The following is a 16,114-nucleotide window of genomic DNA, read 5'->3' as shown; positions in this document are numbered from 1 at the left end:
AAATGACTGAAATACTCATAAAGAAATGAAAAAACAAGTTATTGAACTTAGATTGGTGATAAAATAGTTATTTAAGTAACTAGTCCACAAGTGACAAGTTAATATTATGAATCGGACAAAAAAGAAGAAAAAGAAGAAGAAGACTAAGAAACTAGAAGAAGAAATGACTGAAATGCTCATAAAGAAATGAAAAAACAAGTTATTGAACTTAGACTGGTGATAAAATAGTTATTTAAGTAACTAGTCCACAAGTGACAAGTTAATATCATGAATCGGACAAAAAAGAAGAAAAAGAAGAAGAAGACTAAGAAACTAGAAGAAGAAATGACTGAAATGCTCATAAAGAAATGAAAAAACAAGTTATTGAACTTAGATTGGTGATAAAATAGTTATTTAAGTAACTAGTCCACAAGTGACAAGTTAATATCATGAATCGGACAAAAAACAAGAAGAAGAAGACTAAAAAACTAGAAGAAGAAATGACTGAAATACTCATAAAGAAATGAAAAAACAAGTTATTGAACTTAGATTGGTGATAAAATAGTTATTTAAGTAACTAGTCCACAAGTGACAAGTTAATATTATGAATCGGACAAAAAAGAAGAAAAAGAAGAAGAAGACTAAGAAACTAGAAGAAGAAATGACTGAAATGCTCATAAATAAATGAAAAAACAAGTTATTGAACTTAGACTGGTGATAAAATAGTTATTTAAGTAACTAGTCCACAAGTGACAAGTTAATATCATGAATCGGACAAAAAAGAAGAAAAAGAAGAAGAAGACTAAGAAACTAGAAGAAGAAATGACTGAAATACTCATAAATAAATGAAAAAACAAGTTATTGAACTTAGACTGGTGATAAAATAGTTATTTAAGTAACTAGTCCACAAGTGACAAGTTAATATTATGAATCGGACAAAAAAGAAGAAAAAGAAGAAGAAGACTAAGAAACTAGAAGAAGAAATGACTGAAATACTCATAAAGAAATGAAAAAACAAGTTATTGAACTTAGATTGGTGATAAAATAGTTATTTAAGTAACTAGTCCACAAGTGACAAGTTAATATCATGAATCGGACAAAAAAGAAGAAAAAGAAGAAGAAGACTGAGAAACTAGAAGAAGAAATGACTGAAATACTCATAAATAAATGAAAAAACAAGTTATTGAACTTAGATTGGTGATAAAATAGTTATTTAAGTAACTAGTCCACAAGTGACAAGTTAATATCATGAATCGGACAAAAAAGAAGAAAAAGAAGAAGAAGACTAAGAAACTAGAAGAAGAAATGACTGAAATACTCATAAATAAATGAAAAAACAAGTTATTGAACTTAGATTGGTGATAAAATAGTTATTTAAGTAACTAGTCCACAAGTGACAAGTTAATATTATGAATCGGACAAAAAAGAAGAAAAAGAAGAAGAAGACTAAGAAACTAGAAGAAGAAATGACTGAAATACTCATAAATAAATGAAAAAACAAGTTATTGAACTTAGACTGGTGATAAAATAGTTATTTAAGTAACTAGTCCACAAGTGACAAGTTAATATTATGAATCGGACAAAAAAGAAGAAAAAGAAGAAGAAGACTAAGAAACTAGAAGAAGAAATGACTGAAATACTCATAAAGAAATGAAAAAACAAGTTATTGAACTTAGATTGGTGATAAAATAGTTATTTAAGTAACTAGTCCACAAGTGACAAGTTAATATCATGAATCGGACAAAAAACAAGAAGAAGAAGAAGAAGAAGACTAAAAAACTAGAAGAAGAAATGACTGAAATACTCATAAAGAAATGAAAAAACAAGTTATTGAACTTAGATTGGTGATAAAATAGTTATTTAAGTAACTAGTCCACAAGTGACAAGTTAATATTATGAATCGGACAAAAAAGAAGAAAAAGAAGAAGAAGACTAAGAAACTAGAAGAAGAAATGACTGAAATGCTCATAAAGAAATGAAAAAACAAGTTATTGAACTTAGACTGGTGATAAAATAGTTATTTAAGTAACTAGTCCACAAGTGACAAGTTAATATTATGAATCGGACAAAAAAGAAGAAAAAGAAGAAGAAGACTAAGAAACTAGAAGAAGAAATGACTGAAATACTCATAAAGAAATGAAAAAACAAGTTATTGAACTTAGATTGGTGATAAAATAGTTGGGGGATTGGAGGTACAGAGAAACAGCTCTATTTCCTTAACCTGGTGTGAGGCCAAGAACAGTTAAATTCACTTTGTGGCAATCATAAGTACATTGCTTCAAGCCAAAATTGTGTGTTTTCCATGAAAAATATTGACAGCTCAAGTCATAAATACTCATTATGATGCTAGAGGCTGGATATGACTCCAACTGAAGAAGACCATAAAGAAAATGATCCAGTTTGGACAACAAATGTAATTCAATGCCAACTACCTGATATGAAGACACCTACTGATAATAGCCGGACAAAAATGATTGTCAAACGATATTGCCTCGATATTTCCCTTGTTTACTTAGGATAGAAAGAAGGCTTAAAAGTCTGCAGATGGTGACAATATTGGGAGGTTTAAGGATTTATGTCATTCAGGGAAAGGTTGAAGGCAGAAGACGGATACCAATTCAACCAAATTGTCATGGAGATAACCAACTCTTGAAGAAGACAATGTCTTTTCCTCATCTTTCTGTAGATCTACTAGATCCTAATGTACTTGGTTGTTCTACTTCTGGCTCCGGAGTTCATTACGATAACTCTTACAGCGTTTCTTCATGCTATCGACGTATCCAGCATGATACAGATAAAGATTGCATTGATGAGGTGGATCTTGGTGTTAAGTTGTATCATCTTCTATATAATCTTCATCCTACAAGATGTCGTTTCGCCTTTTTTTGTTTTATCTACTAGACAGTCGATGTGATCCTTATACGAACTTGAATAACTTCCTAGTGTGGTCCTTATACGTCAATCATAGCTCTAGACCAATATAATCAAGTATTTTGCTTCGATGATTCAAGTTGGTGATATTCTACATTCTTGAACGAAGAAATGAGATCAGACAAACTCCTGCAAACCCATCCTTTCAAGCATCCACGTCCGGAGAGATTAGCGGATGTGTGCGAAGATTTCTTCCTCTACCCTGACTTCTATGGTACATCCTGGGAGGTCTGATTTTTCTGTTAAGAGTTATCCAGTACCAGGCTATACATTGTTGTCTTCCTGGTTGTCTGGACGTCTTAATGGGCGTGTGTGTTTTCGCTGACTTGGATAAACCCTTTGCAGTCTTCTTCGGATCTAATCCGATTGGTCCCTCTTTACAGCTGTCCATGATTTACAACTGGTCACTTGCTTATTAAGGACGGAATTACCATTTTGTTGAAATCCTCATTCGTTGCTGTCCATTTTGCTCTAGCTGCTTCTCCTTCTTCAGAGGTTCTCCTCTCGCCTTTCTTCGGAAGCTTTTAGATGGTTATCTACTCGACTCAAGACTATTGCGTCAAAACCAGAGTCGGCGAGTGCATGTCTTGCTGTTTGAATTGTTTCCACAAGATAATTCAAGTCGTAGTCCTTGAGAATCTATAATAGAAGCCATAAATCTTTCTATTTCTTTCAATAGAAAATATGTTTTTGTATGTACAAACACCCACAAATCTCCTAATTATCAAACCGACTCCAAACATCACTGGCACAAGATGAATGGGTCAATATATATTGTGTTCCAATTACAATGGAACTCGCCCATTTATCTTTGGTGGTTTTTCCTGGTAATTTATAAAGATGTCATTTTGAGCTTCCGTATTTATATTAACATATTATTGTATATGAATCAATTTTAATAAACTACGGGGGTTGTCTAGAAATTGTATGTCCTCAATATGAAAATATCAGCACTATAGAGGGTGATTGATTAGTGTGATGAAGTTTTGTCCTTTCAGATATTAATTTGAAAGTTTGAGGGATCATGGCCGTCATCAGTCTTCACTTTTTGAAATTATTTTTAAATCTGTGCTATATCAAAGTTACATCTTTTTTAAATGGAACACCCTATGTAAGCTAAGTTTCCTAATTACAATAACAGGGGGTTGTAGGTGAGGTGAGGTAAGTTGCCTAATGCCCTTAAAAGACTTATAGAGTGAACCAAATTTGATATTTTTTAGTTGAAGGCTTGCGAAGAACTTAATTTTTTCGAAATTTTCCAGTTAAGTGTTGAGAAGAACTTTATTTTTTGAAATTTTCAAGTTAAGGGTTTCGAGGAACTTTATTTTTTCGAAATTTTCAAGTTAAGTGTTACGAAGAACTTTATTTTTCGAAATTTTCAAGTTAAGTGTTGGGAAGAACTTTATTTTTAGAAATTTTCAAGTTAAGGGTTTCGAGGAACTTTATTTTTTCGAAATTTTCAAGTTAAGTGTTGGGAAGAACTTTATTTTTCGAAATTTTCAAGTTAAGGGTTTCGAGGAACTTTTTTTTTTCCTAATTTTAAAGTTAAGTGTTGGAAAGAAATTAATTTTTGTAAATTTTCAAGTTAATGGTTTCGAGGAACTTAATTTTTCCGAAATTTTCAAGTTAAGTGTTACGAAGAACTTTATTTTTCGAAATTTTCAAGTTAAGGGTTTCGAGGAACTTTATTTTTTCGAAATTTTCAAGTTAAGTGTTGGGAAGAACTTTATTTTTAGAAATTTTCAAGTTAAGGGTTTCGAGGAACTTTATTTTTTCGAAATTTTCAAGTTAATTGTTGGGAAGAACTTTATTTTTCGAAATTTTCAAGTTAAGGGTTTCGAGGAACTTTTTTTTTCCTAATTTTGAAGTTAAGTGTTGGAAAGAACTTAATTTTTGTAAATTTTCAAGTTAATGGTTTCGAGGAACTTAATTTTTCCGAAATTTTCAAGTTAAGTGTTGCGAAGAACTTTATTTTTTGAAATTTTCAAGTTAAGTGTTGGGAAGAACTTTATTTTTTGAAATTTTCAAGTTAAGTGTTGGGAAGAACTTTATTTTTTGAAATTTTCAAGTTAAGTGTTACGAAGAACTTTATTTTTCGAAATTTTCAAGTTAAGTGTTAGGAAGAACTTTATTTTTAGAAATTTTCAAGTTAATGGTTTCGAGGAACTTTATTTTTTCGAAATTTTCAAGTTAAGTGTTGGGAAGAACTTTATTTTTCGAAATTTTCAAGTTAAGGGTTTCGAGGAACTTTCTTTTTTCCTAATTTTAAAGTTAAGTGTTGGAAAGAACTTAATTTTTGTAAATTTTCAAGTTAATGGTTTCGAGGAACTTAATTTTTCCGAAATTTTCAAGTTAAGTGTTACGAAGAACTTTATTTTTCGAAATTTTCAAGTTAAGGGTTTCGAGGAACTTTATTTTTTCGAAATTTTCAAGTTAAGTGTTACGAAGAACTTTATTTTTTCGAAATTTTCAAGTTAAGTGTTGGGAAGAACTTTATTTTTCGAAATTTTCAAGTTAAGGGTTTCGAGGAACTTTTTTTTTCCTAATTTTGAAGTTAAGTGTTGGAAAGAAATTAATTTTTGTAAATTTTCAAGTTAATGGTTTCGAGGAACTTAATTTTTCCGAAATTTTCAAGTTAAGTGTTACGAAGAACTTTATTTTTCGAAATTTTCAAGTTAAGTGTTTCGAGGAACTTTATTTTTTCGAAATTTTCAAGTTAAGTGTTGGGAAGAACTTTATTTTTAGAAATTTTCAAGTTAAGGGTTTCGAGGAACTTTATTTTTTCGAAATTTTCAAGTTAATTGTTGGGAAGAACTTTATTTTTCGAAATTTTCAAGTTAAGGGTTTCGAGGAACTTTTTTTTTTCCTAATTTTGAAGTTAAGTGTTGGAAAGAACTTAATTTTTGTAAATTTTCAAGTTAATGGTTTCGAGGAACTTAATTTTTCCGAAATTTTCAAGTTAAGTGTTGCGAAGAACTTTATTTTTTGAAATTTTCAAGTTAAGTGTTGGGAAGAACTTTATTTTTTGAAATTTTCAAGTTAAGTGTTGGGAAGAACTTTATTTTTTGAAATTTTCAAGTTAAGTGTTACGAAGAACTTTATTTTTCGAAATTTTCAAGTTAAGTGTTAGGAAGAACTTTATTTTTAGAAATTTTCAAGTTAATGGTTTCGAGGAACTTTATTTTTTCGAAATTTTCAAGTTAAGTGTTGGGAAGAACTTTATTTTTCGAAATTTTCAAGTTAAGGGTTTCGAGGAACTTTCTTTTTTCCTAATTTTGAAGTTAAGTGTTGGAAAGAACTTAATTTTTGTAAATTTTCAAGTTAATGGTTTCGAGGAACTTAATTTTTCCGAAATTTTCAAGTTAAGTGTTACGAAGAACTTTATTTTTCGAAATTTTCAAGTTAAGGGTTTCGAGGAACTTTATTTTTTTGAAATTTTCAAGTTAAGTGTTACGAAGAACTTTATTTTTCGAAATTTTCAAGTTAAGTGTTAGGAAGAACTTTATTTTTAGAAATTTTCAAGTTAATGGTTTCGAGGAACTTTATTTTTTCGAAATTTTCAAGTTAAGTGTTGGGAAGAACTTTATTTTTCGAAATTTTCAAGTTAAGGGTTTCGAGGAACTTTCTTTTTTCCTAATTTTAAAGTTAAGTGTTGGAAAGAACTTAATTTTTGTAAATTTTCAAGTTAATGGTTTCGAGGAACTTAATTTTTCCGAAATTTTCAAGTTAAGTGTTACGAAGAACTTTATTTTTCGAAATTTTCAAGTTAAGGGTTTCGAGGAATTTTATTTTTTCGAAATTTTCAAGTTAAGTGTTGGGAAGAACTTTATTTTTAGAAATTTTCAAGTTAAGGGTTTCGAGGAACTTTATTTTTTCGAAATTTTCAAGTTAATTGTTGGGAAGAACTTTATTTTTCGAAATTTTCAAGTTAAGGGTTTCGAGGAACTTTTTTTTTTCCTAATTTTGAAGTTAAGTGTTGGAAAGAACTTAATTTTTGTAAATTTTCAAGTTAATGGTTTCGAGGAACTTAATTTTTCCGAAATTTTCAAGTTAAGTGTTGCGAAGAACTTTATTTTTTGAAATTTTCAAGTTAAGTGTTGGGAAGAACTTTATTTTTTGAAATTTTCAAGTTAAGTGTTGGGAAGAACTTTATTTTTTGAAATTTTCAAGTTAAGTGTTACGAAGAACTTTATTTTTCGAAATTTTCAAGTTAAGTGTTAGGAAGAACTTTATTTTTAGAAATTTTCAAGTTAATGGTTTCGAGGAACTTTATTTTTTCGAAATTTTCAAGTTAAGTGTTGGGAAGAACTTTATTTTTCGAAATTTTCAAGTTAAGGGTTTCGAGGAACTTTCTTTTTTCCTAATTTTAAAGTTAAGTGTTGGAAAGAACTTAATTTTTGTAAATTTTCAAGTTAATGGTTTCGAGGAACTTAATTTTTCCGAAATTTTCAAGTTAAGTGTTACGAAGAACTTTATTTTTCGAAATTTTCAAGTTAAGGGTTTCGAGGAACTTTATTTTTTCGAAATTTTCAAGTTAAGTGTTGGGAAGAACTTTATTTTTAGAAATTTTCAAGTTAAGGGTTTCGAGGAACTTTATTTTTTCGAAATTTTCAAGTTAATTGTTGGGAAGAACTTTATTTTTCGAAATTTTCAAGTTAAGGGTTTCGAGGAACTTTTTTTTTTCCTAATTTTGAAGTTAAGTGTTGGAAAGAACTTAATTTTTGTAAATTTTCAAGTTAATGGTTTCGAGGAACTTAATTTTTCCGAAATTTTCAAGTTAAGTGTTGCGAAGAACTTTATTTTTTGAAATTTTCAAGTTAAGGGTTTCGAGGAACTTAATTTTTCCGAAATTTTCAAGTTAAGTGTTGCGAAGAACTTTATTTTTCGAAATTTTCAAGTTAAGTGTTGGGAAGAACTTTATTTTTTGAAATTTTCAAGTTAAGGGTTTCGAGGAACTTTATTTTTTCGAAATTTTCAAGTTAATTGTTGGGAAGAACTTTATTTTTTGAAATTTTCAAGTTAAGGGTTTCGAGGAACTTAATTTTTCCGAAATTTTCAAGTTAAGTGTTGCGAAGAACTTTATTTTTCGAAATTTTCAAGTTAAGTGTTGGGAAGAACTTTATTTTTTGAAATTTTCAAGTTAAGGGTTTCGAGGAACTTTATTTTTTCGAAATTTTCAAGTTAATTGTTGGGAAGAACTTTATTTTTTGAAATTTTCAAGTTAAGGGTTTCGAGGAACTTAATTTTTCCGAAATTTTCAAGTTAAGTGTTGCGAAGAACTTTATTTTTCGAAATTTTCAAGTTAAGTGTTGGGAAGAACTTTATTTTTTGAAATTTTCAAGTTAAGGGTTTCGAAGAACTTTATTTCTCGAAATTTCCAAGTTAAGTGTTGCGAAGAACTTAATTTTTTCGAAATTTCATTTATACTTCCTCAAGGATGCAACTGGATTTAGAGATATAATAGAAACTATGTAAGTCTTCCATCACGTGACTACTACGTCAGAAAAAAAATTTATATGAATAAAATCAAAATTTTTGTCAATTCAATAGAAATACGACTAATATTCCAAACGTCGGCTTTTTACGAATAGGTGATTAAAAAAGAAATTTAACTTGTTTAATTGTTTCTATTTCATTAATATTATTAACATCCAGCAAAACTTTTGATGAAAATATCGATATACTGGGTGATTGAGTTACTGAATACAAAATTAATATTATTGTCTATATACGAAATAAAATCAAATCAAAATTTAACTGATACTGTCATACTGAATGAATTAAATGAAGTTTTATCTTTAGTTCCTTCTATTCAAAATATTATTCAGTTTTCTTACTATCCTACAGACGGGATGACCTTTTATTCAATACACCCTGTATACGCCTTTATTCTGTGTCGTTTATCATACAAAACACACCCCGTATTTTGCGTTTTAAGTTATAGAAAACAACGACTGCGTTTTTTTTATTATTATTATGACCTCGTATTCACAAATGAGACCGAGCTAACAGTAGGTAGTACGTCACGAATAATAAATATTCAATATTCATAACAATTGAAATATTATGTACATCCAAGTATCGTTATCAGGTTATCCGTGTCTAATGAATCGACAATAGTCAATTGCATCGGTCTCCTTTGATTTCGTTATTAAGATAAATGCCACGTCTGTTTACAATGACTTGTACAGAATATACTTTTGTCATATTTTATTTTTTTCTTCTTTATTTATAACTATTACGAAACATAAAGCGAAATTAATGCGTTTGTACACTCAGAAAACATTCTAAAACAATCATTTATTTTATTTTTTCAATCTATTACTTTTCACGATAACTTGAAGCGAAATTAAAGCGTTTGTACACTCAGAAAACATTCTAAAACAATCATTTATTTTATTTTTTCAATCTATTACTTTTCACGATAACTTGAAGCGAAATTAAAGCGTTTGTACACTCAGAAAACATTCTAAAACAATCATTTATTTTATTTTCTCAATTTATTACTTATCACGATAACTTGAAGCGAAATTAATGCGTTTGTACACTCAGAAAACATTCTAAAACAATCATTTATTTTATTTTTTCAATCTATTATTTTTCACGACAACTTGAAGCGAAATTAAAGCGTTTGTACACTCAGAAAACATTCTAAAACAATCATTTATTTTATTTTTTCAATCTATTATTTTTCACGATAACTTGAAGCGAAATTAAAGCGTTTGTACACTCAGAAAACATTCTAAAACAATCATTTATTCCGTTGTTTCAATCTATCACCTACCACGTTTAATCAAAGCGAAATTAATGCGTTTGTACACTCAGAAAACATTCTAAAACAATCATTTATTTTATTTTTTCAATCTATTACTTTTCACGATAACTTGAAGCAAAATTAATGCGTTTGTACACTCAGAAAATATTCTAAAACAATCATTTATTTTATTTTTTCAATCTATTACTTATCACGATAACTTGAAGCGAAATTAATGCGTTTGTACACTCAGAAAACATTCTAAAACAATCATTTATTCCGTTGTTTCAATCTATCACCTACCACGTTTAATCAAAGCGAAATTAATGCGTTTGTACACTCAGAAAACATTCTAAAACAATCATTTATTTTATTTTTTCAATCTATTACTTTTCACGATAACTTGAAGCGAAATTAAAGCGTTTGTACACTCAGAAAACATTCTAAAACAATCATTTATTCCGTTGTTTCAATCTATCACCTATCACGTTTAATCAAAGCGAAATTAATGCGTTTGTACACTCAGAAAACATTCTAAAACAATCATTTATTCCGTTGTTTCAATTCTATCACATGTCACGATAACAAGTGTCAAAGGGACATATGGAACCGCTTAAGTAAGACGTTGAGGTCGATGAGTTCACAATAAATAAGAGACATATCGTATAACTTGCTATATGGTTAACAGATTTTAAATGGTTTTCGAAATATTCTTCATTTTTGCATGCGTTTGAACCAATTGTCGAAGCATTTTTTCCATTTCGATTGATGTACCTCCAAATTTAAACACTTCTTCAAGTGTAAGTAAACGTTAACCTCGCAATTCAGTTTTCATCCTACGACAAATGATCCATCCGAGTTCTGAGTACGTTCACCATCAAATGTCAGATGTCAGATGTCAGATTTGACATACTCACATCAGTGTTACCACATCTCAAAACTTGAGTAAAATGTTATTTAATACGAAAATACCCTAAATATACTTTAAAAAGTGATCTATGGCATTTACAGAGATATAATTCAATACCCGTCGGTGTTTATAGCAAGAAATATCCAAATCGGACCTTTTTAAAAGACGTGCAATAATAATAAAAAGAATTTAAGCGTTTTAGAGAAATATTTTGAATAAAATGAGTGCGCATATATCGAGTAATAATTAAAATAACTATTATTTGAAACGATTAATCAATACGCGAGACAACGTACCGTTACTTTTCTCACTTTCCTTTATATTTAATGACCCATTTCTCATATCTACAAGAACAAAAACCTTCAAGGTAATCGGGTTTTTTTTTATTTCTTATTCTATCCAAGACTAATGGTAATCGATGGACAACATGATGTAAAAAGAACTGTTACCGATCCCATGTAAATAAATCATGACACAACAAAGAGGAAGTACCGACGAAAATAACTTGTAACTAACTATAGTATTCGGATTGTTGGTAGTTTTGGAATTATTATTTCAACCAAGGGTGTTACACGGTCGTTTTTGTAAGGGGGTTGATAGAAAAATGAAAATTTCCATTTTAGAAAGCGAAAATTGAAGAATTTGTTTGTTTCATCAATTCGAAAATTTCATGTGTTAAAACCATCATTTTAAAATGAACTATAATCTCACAAAGTCTTCCAGAATGCTGTGCCACATCAAAGTTACATTATTTTGAAATTTGGAATCAACTCGACTTTCCCATTACAATAATATACAGTGTGTTTGAGCAAAAAAATTCGGGACAAGGTAGACGATGTCAGAAAAATCCTGATGTAAAAAAATTTGGTTAAGTTAGGTTAGTTTAGGTTAGGTTAGGTTAAGTAAGGTTAGTTGAGGTTATGTTAGGTTAGATTAGAATAGGTTAAGTTATGTTAGGTTAGGTTTTTCGTATTCAGAAAGAATAAATTCGTTATTTAACGAAATTTCGGCAAAGTATACTCTAGAAATTGATGATTTATTGATTGATTAAAAAAAGTAATAATTCAAAATCAATTTTTCATTAATTCTGAACCTTACTCTTCATTAATTAATTCATAATCGTGGGCTGGAGGGGATCGGTACTTAAAAATTTAAAACCAGTAATCAAATTTGGTCTAAATTTTTAACGCCCCGAACAAAATGTGGAAGTTGTGTCTGTATTGACATGAACGGTGTTACTGGGGCTGAATCAACACTTGTATCGGCAGTATTTGCGAATGGACTGCTCCAGATCAAGAGTTGTATATTCGATTTTAGTTTTGTACGTATTAAGTAAGGTTAAGGGGTCTTCTTCTTCTTCTTAGCGTGCCGATTCAAGTCCCGTTGACGTTGGATTACACCTTGGCGAAACTTTCTTTATCTTGAGCTAGTCCTGCTTCTCTTATCCCAGTCCATTCTCTAATATTCTTCAACCAAGAGGCTTGTTTGCTTCCAATTCCTCTACGACCTTCAAATTTATCCCTAATAAGGTGGGTAAAGGTCTAAGTTCGTCCAAATGTATAGCCGCTTCCTAACCTTCAGAATATACACCTCCAGGTGACCAAGGGAGACTCGACGGAGGTCTACGTGGGGCGTTACAAAAAATGGGGTAATCGTGGGACCATGAAAACTTATTTGGTTTGGTATGATATTTTAAGAATCTCAGTGACTATTACTGGTATAAGATGACGCGTCAGGCGTTGTGTTTTACCAGAGGTAACCGCAATTCACTGAGTTATCTACCAACAACATCTAGAAGTAACCAAATAAGAAGCAATGCATTGAATGAAGACATCCAACGATTGCTGTAACTTTTGTTTGAACCACCGAGTCCAGTAAAGTTTTGAAAGTGCTCTATGGACAAAAACCAATGATCTAGACTTTCGGCCACCATATTATCTATTCTAATTATCTTATAGCTCGTACTCGTGGCCGTTTTTTAATAAGTGATTAACCAACATCAACATTAACCAACTCAAGTGGTACTTCGACTCCCATCAACTGTCTGTCTTACCGTGGACATGTTTAGAAGATACAACGGTAGTAGGAAAAGGTCCTGGTGTCTTATTAAGGTCAATATGCTTTGGAAAATATTGTTGTCTTTAAGTATATAAGAATATTTAGGTCAAATCTACCATAATTATTCAAATAATGAGAAAAAAACGTACCCCTATGGTATACTATACGAAAAAAAAACATCTTATTCTCATATCCACTCAAAATTCTGACGCCCCATTGAATTAAAACATAGAATCATGCCAACATCATTTTATGTAAATAATGGTGGTTATCATCAACAAGCAACCCCCTGGTGGGAAGCTACCTTTTGTTTTTTTTTATTAACGAATTCAGAAAATATGTTAATTGGTCACAAACGTGGGATATCGATACCGAATTTTGACCGTTCCGGAAAGTTATTTCTAATTATTTTTTATACAAAAAAAATCGGGTTATTCTTTATTTTTACCCTACTTTTTCGATACTAAACATCAAAATATTTGATAATCAATTTTACGGGGGGTATTCCGTACCTTTATGCAAAAAAATCATTCTGTGTTACACATATATATGTACAGGTTGTCCCTGTGAAAGTTACGGATTATTAACTATTGAGCATGAGCCGCCCCTGGCCTTCAGATAGTAGTGTAGAATTAATTACTCCGTGAAATAAACTTATGTCTATAACTTAGAAACATTTTTCATGTCCCATAACGCCCTGTATGAGACAAATTATTTTTTATATGCCGATATCAAAAGGGTTTTTATTTTTAATCCGATTCTACGAGGACTGCTACTGTAAATTTTGAGATATGGCATCAACGATGTGAATATGTCAAATTTGACATTGACATAATGAAGTTTGACATTTTTGAGTTATGCGATTAACTTTGGACGTGGATTAAATCGACTTTTGGTGATGAAGCATCACCGTTTTTGCTGGTTTTACGAATTCAATCGCGGTCACAATTAAATAATGAAAAAATTGCTAATAAAGCTACTCAGAGCATTCATCTGATCAAAAAAACGAATTAAATCTGATTTTCGATCGATGGTTTATCGTTTCGACGTGATTTGAACCAACAGCATCACTTTTGGTGATAAAGCAACATCTCGAATCGTCGCGTTACTTTATTTTTCCAAATTTTTCGTCAACAGTCAAAATATCGAATTCATCGACGTTTGTCTACACCTGAAGAAGCGGATGAAGAGTACAAATCACATGTTTCGGAGGTTCCTCGATCGGTATGGGAAAAATGCTTTTGACGGAGAATATTCGTCTATATCAAAACTTTAGCAGCAGCCCTCGTACCAATTATAATATAATTAAAGTTATCTTACCTGCAGAGGATACTTTTGCGGTCGTTTTTCAATTTTTAGCGACTCGTCAAACTTCTGCGAACCACACACGTTCGCCAAAAAGATAAATGGCGTTAACCTGAAACAATTTGAACTCATTTTTAGAATACGCATACTTTGTAATCTCTAATTTTGTATTTTATTATTTTTATATGAAAGTTAAGTGATAAAAATGCTGCAATTTCAACACATTATTTTGTGTGAGTGTCTAGAATTATATCGGGGGCATTCTAAAGAGTTGCGGTTCAACCCTGCGGAGTTAAATCCAATGAATTTTGATGAAATAAACTAATAAAATGGAAAAGGAAGTTGTAAAAGGATTGATATTTGATTTGGCATTAATAGGACCGCTCTTTTTGATCCCTTGAAGGGTTCCAAATGCAAAGCAGCGAGTACACACCTCAACAAAACAACAACAACAACAACAATCCAAAGAGTGTGTCCAAAATGATTTGATACGGATTGTTGGACCTTTCCTTGAATTTCTTACCTGGAATCGACGGGTATGTTCAAAAATACATTTCAAAATCAAATTAGTCGACGTGTGAAACAAAATTTACCGAAGAATCCTGTCTTAGCAGGTTCGGAGAAAGTCGTGGTGGATTTTTTATAGTAAAGCGTATAGTTTTTTCGAAATAACTGGACCGTTCCATTGGAGCAACGCAGAATCATCAATTCTGAATGGTACACCAGCATTTATTTGCCAGAAGTGGTCGAAAAAATCAGTGAAACCACGACACTGCGATCTCTCACACATCAGTTCAAATAAAAACGTTTTTGAACAGATCAACGTATTTATACACCTAAAGAAACGCTTGATGCATTCGAATCACTTGTTTTGGAGGTACCTCAATCGGAATTGAAAAAAACTTTCGACGATTGGGTCAAAAACATGAAATCAATATGCAGGATTGATGCACTGGAAAGTTTGAAAGTGCAGGGATTTATCCACCATCCAAAAAAAAATATCAAGTTGTAAATAATTATCGTGATAACCAAGACGTGGACAAAACTAGACGTCTGCCATCAACTTCAGCAGTACTATTGGTGAAATCAGCAGCCAAAATAAAGAAAATAAAATTCCAGCAACCCCTAAGCAATCTTTGGAAAGTATCTTATGCAGATGAGATTCGTTGAATAAAAAACTTGGAAAAAAGTTAGAAGATGAAGCAAAAGAAATCTGTGAAACTAATGATGTTAACAGTGAAGACGATGTAGATGAAGAAAGAGACTTTGGCGAGCAAAATATCACAAATCAAAAGGATGTTATCCAAAAAAAAACGTGAAGAAGTTTTGGTAAGCTCTTGTATCCTTTCCTGGTGACAAAAAGAGTCTGTGTCCTCTAAATTGATAAAGTTTCAAACATAAATCGAGATATGGTGTATGTGGAATTTCTTTATTTATTTATTTTGTTTAATGGATGACGTCCAAGTGCTGGAGCAACAATTTTGTGGAAGAAACTACGTCTTCTCTTGAAGCTGCATCCTTATCATCACAGATAAGTCCAAGACCTCTTACCAGACGATCTATCAGTCAAGAATGAAGAACAGTTCTCAACATAGTTTTTTCAAAATATTATTTCAGACGATGAGGTATCTAGTGCAAGGTGTCACTTTTTTGAAACATCTTGTAATTGGGGCTCCAGGAAAAAATCGTTCCATTTGGGGTTGCTTCTGAGGGTACAACTAGTAAATTTAAGGCGGGGGAGATGTCAAATTTACTATTTGTATCCTCAGAAATAACCCCAAATGCGTGAAAAATTTTATTTTGTAGAGCCTTGTTGCTAGAAACACTTGTCGCTTGGTATTTAACATATCATCATTAATAATTTCACAATGTTGCCATATTTTCAAGTAGATTCATTATAAAAATGATTAATTGCTATGTAATTACGGGTAATGGTAATTATAAGACCTCTTCGTAATGTCTTTAAGCACGCGACACATTTTTATAAACGAATTTTCTATAATAGACTTCACTCAATAATAACGAACTGCCAAGCGATAACGTATTAAATTTTTTTTGAAAAAGTGAGTTGTTGATAATATTTTTTGATGAATTTGCGTTTGAATAATGATATGAATTGTTGAAATTATAGATACTTGAAATTAGAGAATCCACGTTGAATCGAGATCATAATTAAC

The 16,114-nt window shown here is 30.9% G+C and overlaps 1 protein-coding gene across 2 annotated transcripts in view; it reads right to left on the bottom strand.

Annotated features, from left to right (window-relative positions):
• Positions 1-16,114, bottom strand: part of LOC130442934 (thrombospondin type-1 domain-containing protein 4) — a 258,268-nt gene that overhangs the window by 171,764 nt on the left and 70,390 nt on the right. For both annotated transcript variants that reach the window (XM_056777343.1, XM_056777344.1), the window contains exon 2: positions 13,953-14,049. In XM_056777343.1, the coding sequence (XP_056633321.1) occupies positions 13,953-14,049 (97 nt within the window). The remainder of the gene's footprint in view (positions 1-13,952; positions 14,050-16,114) is intronic.

Source organism: Diorhabda sublineata, chromosome 4, assembly GCF_026230105.1.
Source record: "Diorhabda sublineata isolate icDioSubl1.1 chromosome 4, icDioSubl1.1, whole genome shotgun sequence".
Lineage (NCBI taxonomy): Eukaryota > Metazoa > Arthropoda > Insecta > Coleoptera > Chrysomelidae > Diorhabda > Diorhabda sublineata.
The sequence above is the reverse complement of the archived record's forward strand: the minus strand, read 5'-3'. Positions and strand labels throughout refer to the sequence as shown.